The sequence below is a fragment of the Bacillus rossius genome, chromosome 17 (genome assembly GCF_032445375.1).
Source record: "Bacillus rossius redtenbacheri isolate Brsri chromosome 17, Brsri_v3, whole genome shotgun sequence".
Taxonomy (NCBI): Eukaryota; Metazoa; Arthropoda; class Insecta; order Phasmatodea; family Bacillidae; genus Bacillus; species Bacillus rossius.
In genome coordinates this window covers 8,900,858-8,921,703 of record NC_086344.1, presented here as the reverse complement: position 1 = coordinate 8,921,703, position 20,846 = coordinate 8,900,858, and the positions used below count along the sequence as shown (strand labels likewise).

The 20,846-nt window shown below is 38.5% G+C and overlaps 1 protein-coding gene across 1 annotated transcript in view; it reads right to left on the bottom strand.

Annotated features, from left to right (window-relative positions):
• LOC134540850 (importin-4-like) overlaps positions 1-20,846 on the bottom strand; it is a 150,766-nt gene that overhangs the window by 101,043 nt on the left and 28,877 nt on the right. Inside the window, exons 4-7 of the mRNA XM_063383847.1 lie at positions 14,036-14,293; positions 11,323-11,517; positions 6,437-6,655; positions 4,771-5,032 (exon numbers count right to left, since the gene is read on the bottom strand). Coding sequence (XP_063239917.1) covers positions 4,771-5,032; positions 6,437-6,655; positions 11,323-11,517; positions 14,036-14,293 — 934 coding nt within the window. The remainder of the gene's footprint in view (positions 1-4,770; positions 5,033-6,436; positions 6,656-11,322; positions 11,518-14,035; positions 14,294-20,846) is intronic.

Here is a 20,846-nt window from a genome sequence, read left to right as displayed (position 1 = left end):
CCGCAATATATAGTAAAAGTTGGTCTATAATTTTATAATATAACGTTATAATATTAGCAAATATATATTAAATACAGTTTTGACTAAAGAATACACAGATTGAAGTGTTATGAGTGGGGCCATGTATTTTTAAAGGAAAAGATATCCAGAGCAACTGTGTGTTAAAACTTTGTAGCATTGACTTGTGTTCTGTTGGTTGGCTGTAGGGATGGGATTTTCGAATCTTGGATTCGTCGAATATACCGAATCCTATGGATTCGAGGATTCGTAGGATCCGAGGTGGGATTCGAGGATTCGTAGGATCCGAGGTGGGATTCGAGGTTGGATTCGAGGTGGGTTTTTAAGAGTTTTAGGTAGTAATAAAAAATTGTAGTGCTGGGCGAAGTTCGAAAATTTCGAACCGATTCGAACCCTTACGTTCGGTTCGTTTCTGTTCGGTTCGAAACCTCTTAAAATATATTCGAAAAACCGAACGTTCGTTTCAAAAAAATTAAGTACGTTTTTCTAATTTTCTAACCCCCATTTGAGACCATTCACAAAACAGCACAACAAAATTCCATTACTTGTAATATTCCGACTTTTATCGCATAATCGTCGCCTCAACAGTTTCAAGCGCAGACAAAATAAAAACAAAAATTATTATTCGTCGCATAACTCGCATAGCATTTTTTCATATAGGCGTGCTTTGTTTTTTTTACTTTAGAGAATTTTGTATGCATTTCTCGTACTATGTAATATAAACTATCGTACAAATGCCAAAGGTATTGTATATTATACCTTTAACTATAGTGCGTGTACGAGAAGTGTTGTAAAATCACCAAAGATTGCGTACCCCATACGTTAAACTAAAGCGCATGTACGAGAATTCTCGTATTTCGGCAAAACTAACGTGATCAAGTTAACACAAGACAAATGCGGTAGGAAATGATTACGTAAATTACGTATTTTAAATTACTGGGATGTATTTATTTTCTTTGGCCATTTTGGTTATAACAGTCAGGTACAGAAAATATTAATTTAATCTTGTGTATTAAAAGTACTGGTACAGTAAATTTTACAGTACGGTACTAAGTTGACTAGCGTAGTCGCGGCAGCCATCATTATTTCTCGTGTTTTCTTTTTTCCGACGGAAATTTCTATAACCACACTTCTTACGTTACGTTTACAATATTATTGTTCTTGAGGTGATTTGCGATGAGCAGGCTAACGTCGTTTAAGTTTTCCAAATGGAGAAAAGATAATGACGACCCAGATGACCCAGAACCACTCCAAAAAATGTCAAGTTTCTTCTGACGAGCAGCATTCTTCCAAGAAAACAGCAACTGCAGTCAGCGGGTTTTGTAATGCAGATAGGTAACTTAATTCACATTCGACTTTTTTTTAATGTCCTATTAAAAAGTTTTACTTATTAAAAATGTTTCGTTATGTCTACCACAAAAATATGTTATGTGGCCTTATGCTGAATGTTTGTCATCTTTATAATATAATATTTTTTTTTAATGTAGGTTAGTGTACAGTGAGAAAGGAAGATAGTCTTTTTGAAATTTAGATGGAACTTCTTCATGAATTAAAAGTTGGTATATATATATAAGCTAAGCTATATAATGTTTTAATTTTACATATGGCTGGAGAACCTTTCTTTCTCACCACTCAATTAAAGACCAAAATGCTGGTCATCGGTTCATTTAATTCAAAACAATTATTTCTGTATGAGGTTCGGTTCGGCTCGTTTCGAAACCAGAGAACTGAGGTTTGTCCAGCTCTAGAAAATTGTATACCTAAACTATATTATAGGGTTGTGCGAATGTTCGGTATACCGATACCGAAATCGAAAATTTGCTACTTTCATTTTCGATTTCGGTAAGAATTTCATCTGTCGAAGTTCGTTTTTAGCGAAATATTTCGAGCCAAACGAAAGTTCAATAGCTTACCGAAGTTCGTTTGTTCTAGTTGAAAAAGAAATCGTAATTTAATAAAAATGTACAGTATAATACCGGTACAATAACGTTTCTTATTATAAAGTATATTTCACTTAACAAATTTTTTTTAAGTGCCCACCAAAAATCGTATCTTCGCCATGCAAAACGGTTTCAGTTTAAAGTATCATTTTCACTACAACGTAAAAATTCTACTAGTAGCGTGGCATTACTACACCAAAATTTACTTAAACTGGTAAATAAATTTCCAGCTAAATGATTAATGTAGTGGAACAAAGATACACAAATACCACCGCAACGTATTTTCTAACCTCTAAATTCTCAAAACAAAGTTAACAAACAGTTGCGCGCACAACCATAGATTATACCGTACGTAGTATGCGACGTGAGCAACACAACATCATTCGATACATCGAAAGACGGAGGTTTGAGAGAAGTATTAATTATTTAGACAAAAGTGTTACGCTACGCTAAAAATACTGTTTGATGTGTGCCGGGATTGTTTATTGTTATTGTTGAGTTTATTTTCAGGTTACGTTATTTAGACACCGCATTGTATTTGTGCTACAATATGAATGATCCTGGAGATAAAAAGAAACGAAAGCAATTCACGCTTAAGGAAAAAGTGGATATACTCAGAGAACTAGACACGGGGAAAAAAGCAAGTCGCAGTTACGAATACATATGGCATTGCGGCTCTCCTGTAGCTATTTTTTTAATATATTTTTTTCTCTTTGTAAAGATATGTATGCATGTTTCAGTGCTAAGTACAAAAACTTGAGGTACCTGTAAGTACTTAGCACTGAGATTCTACTGTAATGTCTTTATATGATTTGCTTGTTATTACTAATAATGTAATAACATATGCAAATCATATAAAGACATTAATTAGAAAAAATATTTCCATTAAGATTAATTTACGTGGTGATGAAAAAAACTCACGTTAATGAAAATACGGTAAAATCATAATTTGAACAAACATGGCAGATAAAGTAAACAAAATTCAACCGTGATTACAGTAGGTCTAGGTATCAAAACAAAATCATGCAATATTTGAAAAATTACCTGATTCATTTGCTTTCAAACAGTAGTGTAGGTACTATATTCGTAAAACATACATTCCAAAACTGATAGTACACTATTTAGTATTTACCGTATACACATAAACAAAGAACGTACCTACTTTTATTCGCGCACAGCCAAACAAAAACATTGTCGTCTGCTTTATTTAAATTTTACATACTCTGACTGGCATATAAAATCCTCATAATATACAGCCAATTAGACAAAAAGGTCAACAAGTCACTGCATGTAATGACCACTTGGCAGCAACCATTTGTTATGTTTTGTTTTGACCATGTCCCTTGCCTGGTTTACAGCTTCCTGAGCTAGCCATGTGTGACAGTGGTGCAAGATGGCGGCCGTTCCGCAGTATTCACGTATTTTTTCATCAGTACCATGCACGTGATAAATATATTATCATAGACTGCGACATTACGACTGTAAAGGAAATAGTCTGTGCGCTGAAAGATCTGGATTGATTCTTGAAATTTACGAGTGACATGGGGCTGTGTTGTGTGGTCTAGGGCGGATGTTGATTTTATTAAATAGTAATATTTATATATACATCAAAAGGTACCAAAATGATTTATGTAATAGAATTTATTACTGAAGAGCAAATTTTGGGGCACTTTTTTTCTTTGTTAATTAAAAAATTTCGCTTAACTTTCGTTAAGAATATATTTATCTCTCAGAAAAATTCATTTTCGTTTCGCTTTCGCGAAACTTGATAAATTTTCTTTCACTTTCATTTCGTGTGGATAAAGTCACTTTCGCACATCCCTACTATATTATAAAGGTAACGGAAATAGCACGAACATAAGATAAACTACGCTGCATCTTGTCAATTAGCATAACTACTCAATCATTTCCAACCTTCAATAATACAATATTGCAGAAAAAAACGTTACTTTTTTAAAATGGTGTCTGTTATACAAACATATTTTATTGAAAACATAGGAAGGATTAATTTAACAGAATTAGACAGATGCAAACTTACATGTGTGGTTTTTGAGGTTATTTGCCTCTATTTTATATCAGGTGTATACACTATGTACTTATTTTATAATTTTTTTTTAATAACATGTGGTGAAGTTTAGTGTGGGACTGGGATTCGAGATTCGATGACAAACACTGAGGATTCGAACAAGGATTCGGATTCGACCAAAATGTGGATTCGTCCCATCCCTAGTTGGCTGAGTTTAGTTCAGGTACCCATCCATGGGCAGCACACCAACCATAGCCGTCCAGTGCAGAGGCAAACATGTCCTGGACGGTCCGGCCAAATAGGGCAATGGCTTCAATTGCTGATGACCGCCAATCGCAAGGGGAAAAATCGCTAGCACAGGTATACCTTATTGCTAGGGACAAGATTCCTGTTTTTACCACCAGAAGGGTCATCCCTGCGTATGGGTCACATCTATAATTTTGTGTGTCTCCTCATACTAGTATTTTTCAGGAAATAATGTGATTGGTCAGTTGGCTCACGGGTTGCCTCCGTTCGGGACAGTAACTGCGTAGTGCGAGTTCAGTAACTCAGTAGTATTGCAGTAGTAGCAGTTGTCATCTACAGTAGAGTAGCAGTCGTCGTCGTCTACAGTCCAGCAGTAGCGGTCGTTGTCGTCGGGTCGGCCCAAGGTGCGGCCGCAGTTTGTAAGAACAAATGTAACTTGTAACCAGAAATTTTTTTTCAAATATATAAACGAAACTTTAACAGTGTTCAATTGTACTTGTTATTACTCCTGGCCAACCTGAAACACACGCCAGCAGTCACCTGTGGCGCCGATGGCGCTGAGGGCCAGCTCACGCAGGTGCACCGAGTTGCCCGGGCTGAGCGCGGTGAACAGGCGCTCCATGAGCGTGGGCAGGTAGGGCAGCAGCTCGTCGCCCAGGTTCTCGCAGAACATCTCCAGGGCGTAGAACATGCGGTCGGCACCCGCCGGCTCCTTGCCGCTCTTCTGCAGCTGCGAGCACAGCTGGTCCAGGTAGTCGAACAGCACCGGCAGCAGCTCCGAGGCAAACTGGCTGATGTCCGGCTGGGAACACACGCGCACGTTGCCGTTATTTTTGAGGCTCATTTTCGAAGTTATGAACTTCTTTCGGCACGATGAGAGTGAAATTTCAACGCAGAATTTTAATGCAACGTTTTCGTGAAACATTGTAGTGAAACGTTTCTGATGGAGAATACGTTGCGGAGGGTGCAGCGAAATGGCGGTCGCTGGCTCCACGTGGCGGCGTGCGGCTCAGGTTGAACCCCGCCATGCTGCAGGGATAGGCGGGTCGCGGCGGTAGGAACACGCCTGCGCCTGATGCCACCCGACTTGCTGGCATCTAGTAAAGGTGTCTTTGGGCAGAGGGCAACACAACAGGGTCTGAGCTTATTGTTGTGCACCGTGCCACGGGCCACATTCAAAAGAAAATGATGTTCCTTCAAGTAAGTATTATTGAAGTGAAACTTCTTTGAACACGATGAGAGTAAATTTTCAATTACAATTTCAAGGCCGAATTTTTTCGTCCCTCTTTTCACTAGCATTTCAACTAAAATCAGACCTGTGGAAATGTAACACAGGTTCAAAATACTTTTAAAATTTATCAAAAAAATTAACCATGATTTAAAGTTGAACAATTATCATTAACTGTAGATTACCTACGATGTTTGCAGCTTTACATAAATTAGGTATAACGAGAGATCTGGAAAAATCGCAACTCACGAATTTGTGAAAAATTACCTAACACTAATAAACAGTAGAAAATATCTTTTAATAAAAGTTAAATGTGTTTTAAAGCATTTTTGATTTGCAAATCATAACGCAATTTTTTTGTAAATGATTTTCATCCCGAGTTTTCATATCTATTCACCAATATCAACAAATTTTTAGTTATTTCATTAATGATAAAAAAAAGGGTGCGAATGTATACCCATGGTACACTGAACCATAGATAAGGTACATTGTGTGATATATGATGGTACACTGTATGGAACTCAATGTCTTAAATTATTGTATGCTATACCCAAAACTATGGTAGACGGCAGATTATTACCATAGCACTGGATCGGTAGTGGGAGTAAGAGACAATACATTTGTCTCAATGAACTCCCGTCACTGGTGTATGGCAGAAGCTGCCTTCAAGCAGGACAGAAAGATGGATAACGAAGTATATTAAAGGCCCGTGATGATTCAGCATTCAAAACAAAAACATCCTTTGTTCTGTTCACTTGCCCTGACTCCAAAAGCCATCAAGGCACAAGGCACATGTGTGTATCTCATTCCTTCAGTGTTGGCTGGCAGAGCTTTTTCATCATTCCCACCCCCTTCTCCAATAGGATGTTCACCCCATCGTATGCCCTTCTGACATGCCTGACAGCCTTTCTTCAACAGAAAATTTTTACGTCAAAGAATTTAAAATAAAGGAGATAAAGTACTGACAAGAAGGCTCACCTGGAGATGTTCCGAGAACTGACCCAGCGCGAAGAGGGCAGCGTTTCTAACAACCCCAGTCGGGTCGCGAATTCCTTTGCACACGCACTGCAGGAACAGCTTCAGGTACTTGGTGCGGATGTACTCCGCACAGCCTTCCGCCAACACTGCCATGGTGAGGTACGAAGCCTTCTGCTTGTACACATCGTTTCCCTGCAGGCTCGGTTCTATGTGCTGCAACTGCACAAAGATTAAAATTCTTGATTAAAAAATAAATGCTCAAATAGAGTAAATTAAACAGCTGCATATTGCATACACAACACATAAAGAGGCTCGCCTAGTCAGGGGTATATCTGTGCTTGTGAGTGCGACAATTATATGCTGCTACTAGGTCTCTGCGAATATTTGAATATTCAAATTCTAACACTTTGAAATAACGAATATTTGTTTGTTTACAAATATTTGAGTTTGTTATACACCAGCGTTCACTGCTGAAGTTAAGTCATTTGTTCAATAGAAATACATGTTTTAATGTGACTTCATAATCAAAAACATGAAAAATAAAAAAAGTTTTAAACATGCAACAAGTATTAAAAGTTTTTTCCCCCCACTACCGTATCACTAAACAGTAACGGAAAAATCACGTGAACGATTAAAAAAATGTCAACTTTGTCTTTACAAACTTGAAAAAAATCTATTAATTTTATTCTTTTATTACAATTGATCTTAACACCATGTATACAGTAACACCTTACTTGCTATATATATCTTATCTATGATGAAACAAAAATTACAAATCAAAAACAAAATAAAAAATGTAAATATGGTTGTAGATTCCATGCCACCAGCAGTTTCGACTACTGGATTAAAAAGTTGAACTAAGCACAAGTATGGAATTCAAGTGTTTCATCAACTAACATTAAAATTAAATTTTGAAAGAAACAAACCAGAGGAATAAAACTACATACATATATTTACTGTTCTCGATTCCAGTATGTTTTTTAAAAATAGGTTTTTCGTTTGCACAGTTTCTTATCACACCAAAGATACAGTGTCTCCTGAAAGATGGCATTTTTATTTTCTCGTTCTGACTCACAACTCAAGATGGCTAGACATACAGCAGCATGGCAACATCCATTAATACAGTAGTCTTGAATAATTGAGGTTCCGTATTATATGAGCCAACCTAAAGTGCCATTACCAGCAATAACGTATTTATCAGCAGAAGGGTCGCTCCTTTTCATATGTGTCGCACCCTTAATTTTGGGCAAAAAAATCTAACATTAACATGGTAAGGGTCGCCCTTGAATATGAGTCACACCATATAACTGTCTTCAATAGAATAAGAGTGAAGTCTTTATGGTCCATCCTTCCTCTTTCCTCTTTTCATCCTTTATGGCCCTTCCTCCCCTCTACCCCCTCACCCTAGCACTATCCAACAAAAAAATACCAAGGAAAATATGTATTGCTATTTTTAATACCCATGTTTTCCTTACCTTCTCCAAGGGAGAAATGACCGCAGGCTATTTTTTTGTCAGTTTTTTCAATAAAAACAAGCATGCCCTTTACAGCAGTTTTGTCATGAATGAAATGCTGCAGTAGGAAACTTAAGAAATTTCATGCAAAAACAAAGGACACAGTTGCATCACAAAAACCTGTTGAGATAGACATGATAATAGTGTACAGTGCCAGTTCAAAACGAGAGGGGGAGGGAGAACCATAAACACTGCTAATCCCTCCCCCCTTCACAACTCTCTCTCTCTCTCTCTGGCTGGTTTATTTTTGGATTCCCCCTCTTGCCGAGCGCTAAGCCCAGCGGCAGACAGCCACACGTCACTTACCAGTGCCGGCCGGGTAGCCACACGCAGAAGTAGCCCAATTGCTTTATACTTACTGCCGAGATATTTTAACTAAGTACAGTAGAACCCCGATTATCCGTGTTAATGAAGGGGACGAGTGAGTCGGATAATCGAAAATCGCGGTTAGCCGAGTCATGCTTGCCTCAAAGGTCATTAGCCCACAGACAGCCATCTGTGGACATTCGGAGATTACATATATACACATGCTTTGTGTGCGTGTGCGTTGTTGACATAGAAGCGGGCTGCTTAGTGCTGGGCAGCAGTGGTTTTTAAGTCTTTCGTGTGCGGAGACGGCACGCGAGTCGTTGTTGCACCGAGGTGTGTGACTAGCTGCCCGCCAGTCCGAGGGCCCAAGACAGCTGATAGCTGCCAAGGTCACGCATTCTTTTCATCGCCCGTAAGCGACGCTGCCACACTTCGCTCATTGCTCTGTTGTCAGTAACACCATCTGGCTGGTTATTGTTTTACAGAACGACTGCCTTCAAAATTCTTTTTGAGATAAGATTTTTCATACCAGTGCATTGAGACTTGATTTGATGGTTTTGAAACGGTGTCTCTGTCTCGTATAATTCACGGTGTTTTTATCCCCCTTTATTTATATGAATTTTAAATGTTATATTTTTATTTTTAGCTTGCTGAACGTGGAATTAGTGCAAAAACGGCCTATTATGACTTAGTGTTGCAGATGGGTCGGAAATCTTATAACGACCACCTCTCTATAACGACCCTAATCTCGGGAACCGTGAGGGGTCGTTATATCTATTCTCCGTTCACTCTTAGCTGAGTTTTGAAATAAACAAACACCGTCGTATCACTGAGCCGCGTCAGCAAGTTATAGGCTGAATTTATCTTGCGTGCCAAGCACTAGTTGCAACACACACACTTCCGTACTGTCGGTGCTCATAAAATAACGGAGAAATAATATAACAGGAAAATGGTTCTTCTGTCAAGCCTAGTTTCTTTAAAAATTTACGTCTGCTGTGATAAAATTACGCCACTTAATGGTACACCCTTCGACCTTTTCTGTTGAAACCATTCAAACAAGTGTCCAAGCTGCTAAATGTGGATTCTTTCATCGTCTTGCGTTTATTTAATCCACTTGAAGTGTCAGCCTGTGAAGCAAACTGAAGGATTTTTTCGCGATGTTTTATGATGTCGCGCACTGTTGTGTTACCGACATTAAACTCAGTCGCAAGTTTGCAATTGTTTCTCCACTCTGAAATCTTTCTATAATTTTTTTTTTGCTGTCGATGGACAGTACCGCTCGCTTTCTTTTCTGTTCATTTGATGACATGATGAAATGTTGCGCTCAACACTTCCGCACAACACAACGGTATAATCCGTAGGAATGCAGATCACTGTTACAATACATAAAATGATCACCACCTTCACGCTTCAACAACGTACACTAATGGACTGTCTCCATGCGCCGGGTAATCTCTGTGGCACGGCGCCGTGCTGCGCGCGGGAGTGTACAGTCCGGTCATGCGGATGTGGAATCGCGCACCAGTGTATAATCTATTCACGTAACATGGAACACAAAAATATTATGTACATACGTATGTATGTACTAGTATTTTTTTAAAAACTTTGTATATATAAACATAACTGAGTCAAAGTACTTTGACCAACATACATTTTGCAAAGTATTTTAACATTTACATACATTTTGAATCATTGGTTATATGTAACTAAAAAATTGGACTTTATGGACATAAATCGCGGTTAATCCGCGAATCGGATGATCGAGTCGCGGATAATCGGGGTTCTACTGTAATTGATATTTATTAAAATCAACACAGGCTGGTTATTTAATCATATAGTCAACCACAACAGTACAATGTTAATTTTTTATACCCAAACATGGAAATATTTGCATATGGATCACATTACATTAAAAAAAAAAATTGGCATAAAATTTACGTCCCATACGCAGGTAAATACAGTAACTGTTAAAACATTTGAGAGCCTAGAAAAATGATCTAATTGTTGATGATAGCCTAAAGAAAATTAACCAACAGATGTCATTTAATGGTTGGGCAAATCATGGAGAAAGCTGAAGGAATCTACACTGAATAAAAGATGGAAAAAAATCACCTTGCAAAAAATTAACTTGGGCCAACTGAAAACCAAGACGATTTTCTTATTTTGTCCGTGTTACCCATGTGTGCAACTTTTAGGTAATATTAGGTAATATGGCAATATTATTTTTTTAATTTATCTAGGAGTTTAACTTGTACGGGAATTTTAATCATGGAGTATTTCACTAATCTTATTTAGAATCTTTGGGCCTGAAAATTGGATTCTTTACCAGGGGAAGCCTCATTTCAACAGTTTCAAAAGGAAACTTAAATATTTTATATAGGATTGTGAACGTCCTCTAAACCTCTTACTTTTGTAATAGTGGTTTGGTATTTTTCGTACGCATCCAAGCTTTTGTGTTTAATAATAAATAATTAATTAACCAAAGAGCGACGGTTAAAAGAGAAGCTGCGATCCACATTACTCGGTTGATCAAGACCCCTACAGTATGTATTAACAACCATTTACTTAGGTGGATATTTTATCTATAAATACCCATAAAAAATTTCTTGTCAAAAACATAGTCATTGAAAAGATATTAAATAAATACGTACCAAAAATTAAAAAAAAAAAAAAATAACATGGCAGTATAAAAACACCAAAGCAATTGTGAGGTATGTATGTTAGTATTATAATGGGTGAGTTCAGACCTCAAGGTTTTTAATAATAATAATAATAATAATAATAATAATAATAATAATAATAATAGTAATAATAATATTTTCAAAAAGGATATAAATGTTTGCTTAGTTGGTCGAGTAAAAGTGATGGCTGCTAAAAGTTTTAGCAAATATCTGCTGGTTAAATTTCTGAGAACCAGTGGAACCAAAGGCAAAGCATCTGAACGGACACATCACCACTTCAGAGGCAGTTCATGTACCTGGTACCTCTAGTGGAAAACTGTAACTTGCATGAAGTTGTTTTGCACCGTTATGTGAACAGGAGTAACGAAATTGAACGGCCTACCAAAGGTGGAAATAATTTGTCCGGTGGCAGGTGCAGTGCTAAAATGTCCAGCGTCTGGGTCGCACACGTCATCGGCGTGTTGGAGTCGTCGTCATCTATGAAGTACTCCTCCATGTCTTCGTTTGCCGGCGGGATGCTCTCCAGCTGGAACAACACGTCCACGATGGGCTGGACCAGCTTGTGCTTCACGATGGCCTGGAAGCACAAGAACAAGAACCTTCACTGCCCGCGGGAACACAGAACACTCCGTCGTTAACTTCCAAATCGTGGACACAGGATATACTGGTGAACCATTTCAGGAATTTTTCTGGAACATTTATTAAAACTTTCCAAGAAATTATATTTTATGTAAGTATGATAAATTAAATTTAAAATCTGAAAATGTAATCAAAATACTGTCTGTGACTGATGGGAAGATCCCTGAAACGGGTATGGGGAGGTAGGGGTGTTGGCGGTCGTATTTCCCGGAAAACAGGCGGGGGAGGGGGGGGCTTGTCGCCTGAGCAGTGTGAAGTCTTGCGTGCAAACATCGGTCCTCTTCTCTAGAAGTCGAGTTTGATTCGAAATGTGCTGTCAGTTTAACACGTGAATGCTAATGTTTGTATAGACAACAAGTAGACCTGAACGTTTGTTTCAGTTACAATTATAACTGCTAGTACATACTTGTATTTGTAACTGTGTGAATGTGGCCACTGTAAATTACAATCTTTATTTCGGCAATGGCTTCTAGCGGAACTAAAAAGAGGAAAGTGATACACAGTGAAGGATGCGAAATTATAAGTGCGGTTATTTAGAAGTGTGACAATGAAGCTAAAGAAGGTGTCCTAGAATTTCCTTTAATTCAAGCAACACGTCGAGCCGCTCATTACGTAGGTGTAAGCAAACCGATGGTGAAACCAATAAGAAAGGCAAACAAAGTACGCAATGCAACTAATAGTAACAGTTCTTTAGTAACACCTTGTAAAAACCAAAGTGATTGGCGAAAACACACTACCATGGTTGTGGATGATTTCGATAGATGCGTTATCAGATAAACAATACATGAATTTTATGTTTGCGAGAAGAAAACTCCAACTGTCCCTAAATTGTTGCCTATAATCAAGAACAAAATAGAGTATCCATGGGGATCAAGATCGCTACATTGCTTGATCAAAAGCATGGGATTTAAGTAGAGGAAGTGCAGGTCCAAGAGAAAAATACTCGTTGAAACAGCAGACGTAGTGGCATGGCGCAATGACTACCTTCGCAAAATACTACACTACCGTGAAGTTGGCAGAGATATTGGCTATCTAGATGAAAGTTGGATAGACAGTAATTTAACTGTTTCTAAATGATGGCAGCATGAAGATGAATTCAGAGTTCAAATAAATGCTAGCACAGGTAGAAGGCTTATTTTGTTGCATGCAGGTACTGCGAATGGATTCATTCCTAATGCACTGCTTGTTTATAAAGCAGGAACTGCCACGAGAGATTACCACGGCCAAATGAATAACGTGAATTTTGAAAAGTGGATAGACGAGAAATATTATTGCATAATCTTACACCAAATGCTGTAGTTGTGATGGACAATAATCCATATCATAGTATGGAGATTAATAAAGTCCCGTCCAAGTATGCAGTAAACAACGAAATTATGCTGTGGCTGAAGAACAACGGGGTTGAATACAACTAGAGCATGCGCAAAGTAGATTTGTACAAGCTTCTATAACAGCATAAGCCCAAAGAAAAAGCATACAGAATATACTGTAAAATCAATCAGTTTGGTCACACAGATGGATTTATTCCGGACGTGATAGTGATGACAGCTTGGATAGTGATGACAGCTTGGATAGTGATGACAGCTTGGATAGTGATGACAGCGACAATGAAACTGATAGTGACGAGTCATCATGTGCTGCCGTATCGAGTGATAATACTGATTCGGAGTCAGAACTGGCACGGCCGTTGGAAAAATGTTAAGAAAAATCTTAAGTGATATGTTTTATTTATGTCTGAAAAACCATAATTATGTAAACACCAGTATACAAAAACAACTATTACAAATATTACAATATAGACGTTTCGTCAACTGCATATCTTATATTCATACTTGTGGCCCTCAATACACGACTTCTACATACTTCCGTCTGTGAAACTGGAATCGAGTATTAATGGTGAGTTCATGTGCATGTGAAAATTATCGAAGCATGCCTTATTTTGTTATCGCTTTGTAGAAGTGATCAGGAATTCTTTGTTAAGTAAACAAATGTAGTGAATACCTTTTCGGATGCTTCTATACATCTATTTCGTGGCGCTAAGTAACAACATTGTATTGTATTCGTTGAGTCGAGTCAATGTTTTCACTTTGAACAGTATCACACGTTCCCTAGTCTCCGTGTCACCTCGCGACGTCAGTGCTCCTCTTCGCGGCCGCATTCCTGGCAGGTATCTTCCCATCAGTCACGGACAGTAGGCACACTATCCACAGTAGACACATTACAAACGTTTAACAAACATGAATATTTATTTTTTTTTACTTCAATCCTGAACTTTATAAAATAAAAATAATAATACAGCTTTGCAAAGAACAATGTCAGCAATTTGATTCTACTTCAAAAAATATTTTAAACATTTGATTTGATATTCGCTTAGCATAAAAAAAAACTAGTATTTGCACAGGTCTGGTACCTGGTGCAGGCAAACAGAAAAATTGCCGTTCTACATAAAAGCCAACCTTCTTCTTGGTGCGCGTGATCCAGCCGATGAAGCTGAGCGCCTTGACGCGTATGGCGTCGCCCAGGTCCTTGTCGGCGGCGAACTGCAGGGACATCTCGACCAGGGGCTTGATGTGCGGCACCACGACGGCGACGGCGTTCTCCACCAGGTCGTCGAACAGCTCCATGACCTTCACGGCCTTGTCCTCGTCCGCGCGGGCGAAGGCCCGCACCGCGTCCATGGCGCAGGGCATCAGCTGGTGGTACAGGTTCACCAGCTGCGGCACGGGGCGGGCCCGACAGGGGTGAGTCGTCACAGCCAAGTTCTCGCGCTCGGATCGCAGTGCAGAGTACATGGCAACCAATTTTGCCACGGCGATACCTTTGAATATATATACTGTATAGAAGTCGCCAGCACAGGTTAAAATTTCTAATACGGTTTGAGGTAGTTGGTTAATTCACCGCCGCAATCGCCACCATCTCTAGGGCATTGACTTGTGGCGGTCCCTAGCGGACAAGTGTCGAACTCTTCAAGCACCCCTTCCCCCTCCCGTCGAACGACCTTGAGCTGCAGTGAATGATGGGTGGGGGGGTGCGGGGAATGACAGCGGGAGACAGTGCTGCGCTCTAACGTGTAAATAACAACTTAAGACGATACAGGGCGTTACGGCAGCGCCCTGCAGCGGTGAAGTTCCCAAGTTGCTCATCATAAGCTCCTGAAAAACGTAGAGTAAATCCTATCCACTCGCGACTTCTATACAGTATATATATTCAAAGGTGATACTAAAGGCTTATCATCATTAAAAATTTTATACTGTATACTATCGTCAGGGACAAGTGTTTAAAATTTCCAAAATCTATATATTTAATTTTTGCCACACAAACCTAAATAACCCTTCTAATATTAAATAATAAAAAAAAATTAATGCTATAACTTAAAGGGAGAAAAATATTGTGTGCATGAACTAGGCAGGAAAATTTTTAAAATGTTAAATTTTTCCACTCATACTGTAAATAAAAGTAGTACGCAACATTGGTATCCCACTTAGATTGCAGTGCAAATAAAATAGTGCAGAATGTCGCCAGTTTAATACTACCCGACTTGCTTACATTTAATAATTTTGTATTGTATACCCTCGTTACAGACAAGATTTTTTTTATGGTATTATTTTTCTGTAAATTTTCTTTTTAAAACAAGAGATTTCGGTGTTAATGTTTTTATTTTTATGCATTGTCTTTATTATATATTTAGTGTAGTATTCAACCAATAAGAAAAAAAATATTTCTTAATACTTGTTTCACAAAATTAGTCTTATATATGATAAACTTAAGCTACAGCCACACAGGATGCTATGCTCGGTATTTCGAAATGTTCACTACGCGAGTAAAATTAGCCAGCTGCATCTCAGGTGTCACTGGCCACACAAAGCTGTGTTCGCTATGTTGGTGACGTCGCCAGGTGTTTGGTTCTCTGTAATTTTTCTAAAACGTCACTGACTTCGCGCATGCGCAGACAAACTACATTTGTTTTCGTGTGGAATTTTGCTGTACTTCTGCTTTAAATTAGTATCATGCAGACAGAAAATTTTATTGGAGAAGTACGAAAATATCCATGATTATGGAATAAATGTAATATATGCGGGATAATGCTGGGGATTTGATTTCAAGGGAGGTTAATAAACTACGTAAGTTAAATTGCAATTTTTTTTACTCAGTTAATAATCAAATTTAACTTGCACAAATATAATATTGACTATAAAATTTCAAATTATATCTACAAATGATGGTTTTTCATTTTATGAACATTCGTTTACATTTTTAACACTATTTTAGGTTGAAAACCAAACAATGTTTTAAAAACAGAAAAATGACAAAATAATTAGAGTTGCAATATGTTACAATTATATAAGCTGCACGATTAACAGCATTACCAAATGATGGAATTCTCCAATTTCATTTATTTTTAGATTAACTTTATAAACCCATTTCTTTTTACATTTACATACTGAGAGAGCCAGCAGAATATTATCATCATCGGAATCATCACTTGATTCCCACGGCATGCGTCTCCCTGACATTGCAAACTAGACTATCCTGTCTGGCCATCTGGTGCAGCAACCATAGCAAACATAGCGAACATCATGAACATAGCATTACTTGCTGTGTGGCCGCGGATAAATACAATATTACCATTACTAATAATAACAATAAGCATGTCTAGAACAGAATTACACCAATCCCTCACTTAGCATAACTGATGCATTCCTAAAAATGTTGTTATATATAAACTGCATATTCTAATGCATAAGTGTGCATAAATAGCAAGGCTACTTCACTTAATGTGTTTCAAAACGAGTAGGGAAATATTATTTATGTAATATAAATGTGTATAATAACACTCAATGATAAATATGTCACACCACTTATCTTTATAAGCCTACCATCACATACTTTGTATGACAAATATGACACCTCATAACGGGAGGTAGTCATCGTCAGTCGGCAGTTGACTTGTCCACCCGGGCGTGACCTTCAACTCACGTCAGTGACCTTCAACTCACGTCACGTATCTTTCCACAAACTTTTCAAACCATCCTTTACTGGGAGTGAAACTGATATTACTGTCCGGATATTTACAATTAAATTTTTCAAAAATTGAAGTGGTTATTCATATATCACAGCTTGGTTCACACCAATCATGTCAGGCCCGTGATTTTTTTTTATTGCACCATTAATTTAACAACCTTTTCCATGTGAATCTATAACGGTTCGTTATATACAAAAATAAACAGATGTTCAACGCCGATTGTAATTTTGTTGTTTTTATTTTTTTCAAATAGAATGTTGCACAGACGATTCCAAACACTTCCAAAAGAGGTTGTTCACTCATTCCACGTACATCTGCCCGTCAAAAAATGCCCGCAGTTCGCGTGATGAGAATTAATGAAAACTAACGTCCTTCAGTAATATTTTACTGGAAGTACACGAAATTAGTGCGGCCTTAAACATGACCGCACCCAGCGAAAACGAGCCACGAGCCAAAACGCCGACGAGGAGATCAAAATTTCTAAATACTGCCCGAACGAAATAAAAAGAAAATTAGGTTAATTTAATACTCGGCATGGCTCTGACCACCAACGTTAAATTATCTCTTCAATAACTTCTACATAATTTGCGAGAAGCCACCGAACGCGACCTACTTGTGCAGCGTTCGACGGACGACTGGTGAAGTCTTGTCACCGTCTCCTCCACGCAGGGAGAAGAAATCACATGACCCCACCGACCAATCACACACACGCTTCATTCACACTTACAGATACAAGCCAATCAGAGTACAAATTACAATACATGAAAAAATCTTGTACACACATAACTCGGGGCTTCCCTTGATCTGTCTCTTTTCAATTTTACATCAAAATCGGGGACTCCCATTCTCGTTCTCTCTCCCACACCATGAGACAGCAGTTATCACTCGGTTCCCACGCAGTGGGGGAATTCCTGTCTTTATCTCGGTTGGCGGGGAAACACAGTTTCTTTCTCACTCACACTTACAGGCCTCTTATGCCTCTTTCTAACCATCACACCAGACACAGTTCCTTGTTCTAAAATTATGCAACACGTTAATTAAAATTAAGAACAGCAATCATAATACAAATTACTTTACAAAATTAAACTCATTTAGAAAAAACCTGAAAAAGTAGGCCTAAACCGGCAAAAATCTAGTACAGCGACTTCTTTGTGAATAATTACATAAAAAATAGTAATGATTGAAAATGTCTAATAAAATACTAAATAGCTTCTTAAAAACATAGCAAGTGAAAAATATCAACCCTAAAATATATAACAAATGGTAAAATATCATTAGAAAGACTTTTTAAGAAATATTTACATGCATAAAAAATAGTTTAAAAGAAAAATTATTTAGCTAGGAGGGCAGGGTCTTGCAACGTTACAAATCATCTGTTCATTTCTGCTCCGGTATTTAATGTCCAATATATTCCCGTTAGTACAACCAACAGCATCAAACTATAAATGTTTAATAAGAATCCTTAGTTCATACGACTGTGTACACAGTTGACTTACTTAAAACTAAAGTGCGACCAACATAGGTGTGGCCTTCATGACATTCTGCATGCCGTAATACTTCCAGTTTGGTTTCAAAGACTTGAACACAATGCATTACGCTCTAATTTGGAAGCTATGATTCCAATATGATTTCAACAACAGGTACTTGCGCACGTACAGTTACCGGCAGACGTATGGGCAGACGTTGCTTTGTGTTTCAGCATGCGAGATCCCTGCCACTGGCTAGACTGAAGTTAATAACGGCCCGGTCTGTGGCCGGGTGTCAACGGTACAGCCCGGCAGCATACGCGCGGACATAACATTTGGTCCTTTACACTCCATCGCTGCAAATGAACTTGCCATAGCTGATGTTTGTACAACAGCTGATAGCATAGTCAGACCTGCGCGCGCATCTCTTCCTCCTTCGTAAAGCTAACTGTATGCCATGGCATGTTTGATGCTTACAGAGTTGAAGCAGACTTCGTAGCATCAAGCCCGACTTTTTTATTTTTGCCTGTGGCTGTGGCTCCTTAGAAGTAATACAGAATATTATCAGAACAAAAAAAAATTCAAAATTCTCATTCTAAAGTTTCTTTTAAAAAATACAATTTCACAAAATAATAAAAAAAAATTCATTACATTATAAAGGTGTATCTAATACAGTAAGTCCTCTATTTACGTCGTACCGATTTACGTCGTTTCGGATTAACGTCGCTAATGTTTGAATACTCATGTTTCAATTTAAGTTGTCGCCGATTCACAATAACGTCGTTTACAATGACCGTAAATCTTTATTTTAACCAAAACACCGTATATAATTCGTTTATAATTCTTTCTTTCCTTCGGTAGTTAATTTATGCTATGTAGCGTAAGCTACACGTTCACCGCCTTATCTTATCATACATCATGAGGGACGCTTCCTGCTCTCCGCTGCTCTCCGCGCGGTGATGCAATACTACCAGCCCGCCCGCTCGGCCACCCACGTATCTCGCACGTAGAAGTGTTATCTACTTCCCGCAACGACACAGCATTTTCTCCTACCCCTTCCGGCCGACCTTGGGTGTGGCCGGCCGGTGGCATGAAACATGGCTCATTTTGCGTGGTTTCTATTTACGTCGTGGTTTTCAGGAACGTAACCCGACGTAAACCGAGGACTTACTGTACTTCATACTTTGCTCTATGGGATATACCTGGCAACAGAGCACACCGAAACAAGGACAGCGCTAATGGAAGAAATCATGCAATAGAAGGAGAGAGTAAACACCCATTTAAATATACACTGCGAACTAAGGATGAGACATGCTAAAGAGACAACATCGTAATGATTATATTTTTACTCAATTACTTTTCTAAAATAAGGGGTTTTAATGTTATCAGTTTTATTTGCACAAAGATGTCCACAAATATCTGCAATGAAATTACCTAGACTGATTATTTTTTTAACAATTTACCTATCTACAAATTTCTAAAAATAATGAAGCAAATTGTCTCCACTATCACCATAGCTGGCCTATTCTCTCTCCACTTTATTTTGTAACGTGCTGCTGCGCTCAATATGAAATCTCGTCTAAAGAACAAATATAGATTGGCCGTGGAAGCGCCAGGCAGAAACAGTACTAAACACATTACCCATAGGGGCACAGCGCACGCACAACAAAATTTATGATTAACCTCCTTAAAACTTGGTAAGGTTAATGTGGATCGTGATCAAGGATAAGAAAATAATAAGATCTGGTTTGGTTTACATTGGCATTTACTTAATGATTTTGTTGCTGTTATTTCTACTTTACAAACCTTATTCCATTGAAGATAACCCATGGCATTACAGCCGAAACAAAATACCAAGAAAATTGTTGACCTTATTTGCTATACTTAATACATTAAATCTTGTTAAACAATAAACCAAATGGGAGGCCCCGGGGCGAGATATTATAATAAGTAACAATGGTTATATTTGACTGAATCAAAGGTCATTTGGTTTCTTAACTTTACCGGCCATTGAATATTTAGCGCGCAGGCTCTTCATAAGACAGATTATAAAAAAAATTACATTTACTCGTTAAATGAATAAAAGTGTCCTGAAACTGGTTGTTCAGAATTATAAATTATTTTGTGGTTTTTCCACTCAGGGAAAAATATGTTGAAAGCTGGAACTCTTGAGAAATTCTCCGATTGCAGGAGGCGATGAATTTCGGTGAACTAACTCATGAACTGCATGGGAGTTGAATTTGGAGCGGAATCTCTCATCCTAGTTCTTGATCCCCGCCTGCAACCAGTATTCCCATCAAATTAGGTTGGTTAACAGGCGGCTGATGTTGGGCGAAGTTAAGCCCACGAGAACAGGAAAAGAAAAGTGTGTGTGGGGCGACGAAATAACTTACCTAAGCTGCGGGGTGGAGTAGATCAGGTCGGTCACTGGAGATGGCCAGGTGATGCGCGACGCGGAAGATTGCTGTCGCCATGAAGAATAATAAGTAAAGACAAAAAAAAACTATTTCAAAAAATAAACTATTTCGGGCAGCAAAAAATTAAAAATTGAGTGCTAAGGCACATGGCCTTGTCGATAACCAACTACATGCTTTAGAGAAAGCCGTTCACGACTTTTCAGAAGCGCGTTGTCTCGGGCTGCGAAGAGAGATCCGCCCTTACCGCGTGCTGCCTGCCGAATCTTTTAGAAATGGCGTCGGGGCGCCTAATTAAAGTAAGCAACTGCCCCCAGCCAAAGAAGGGGGTGGTGGTGATTGCCCGAAGGTGTCCGGAGATGCC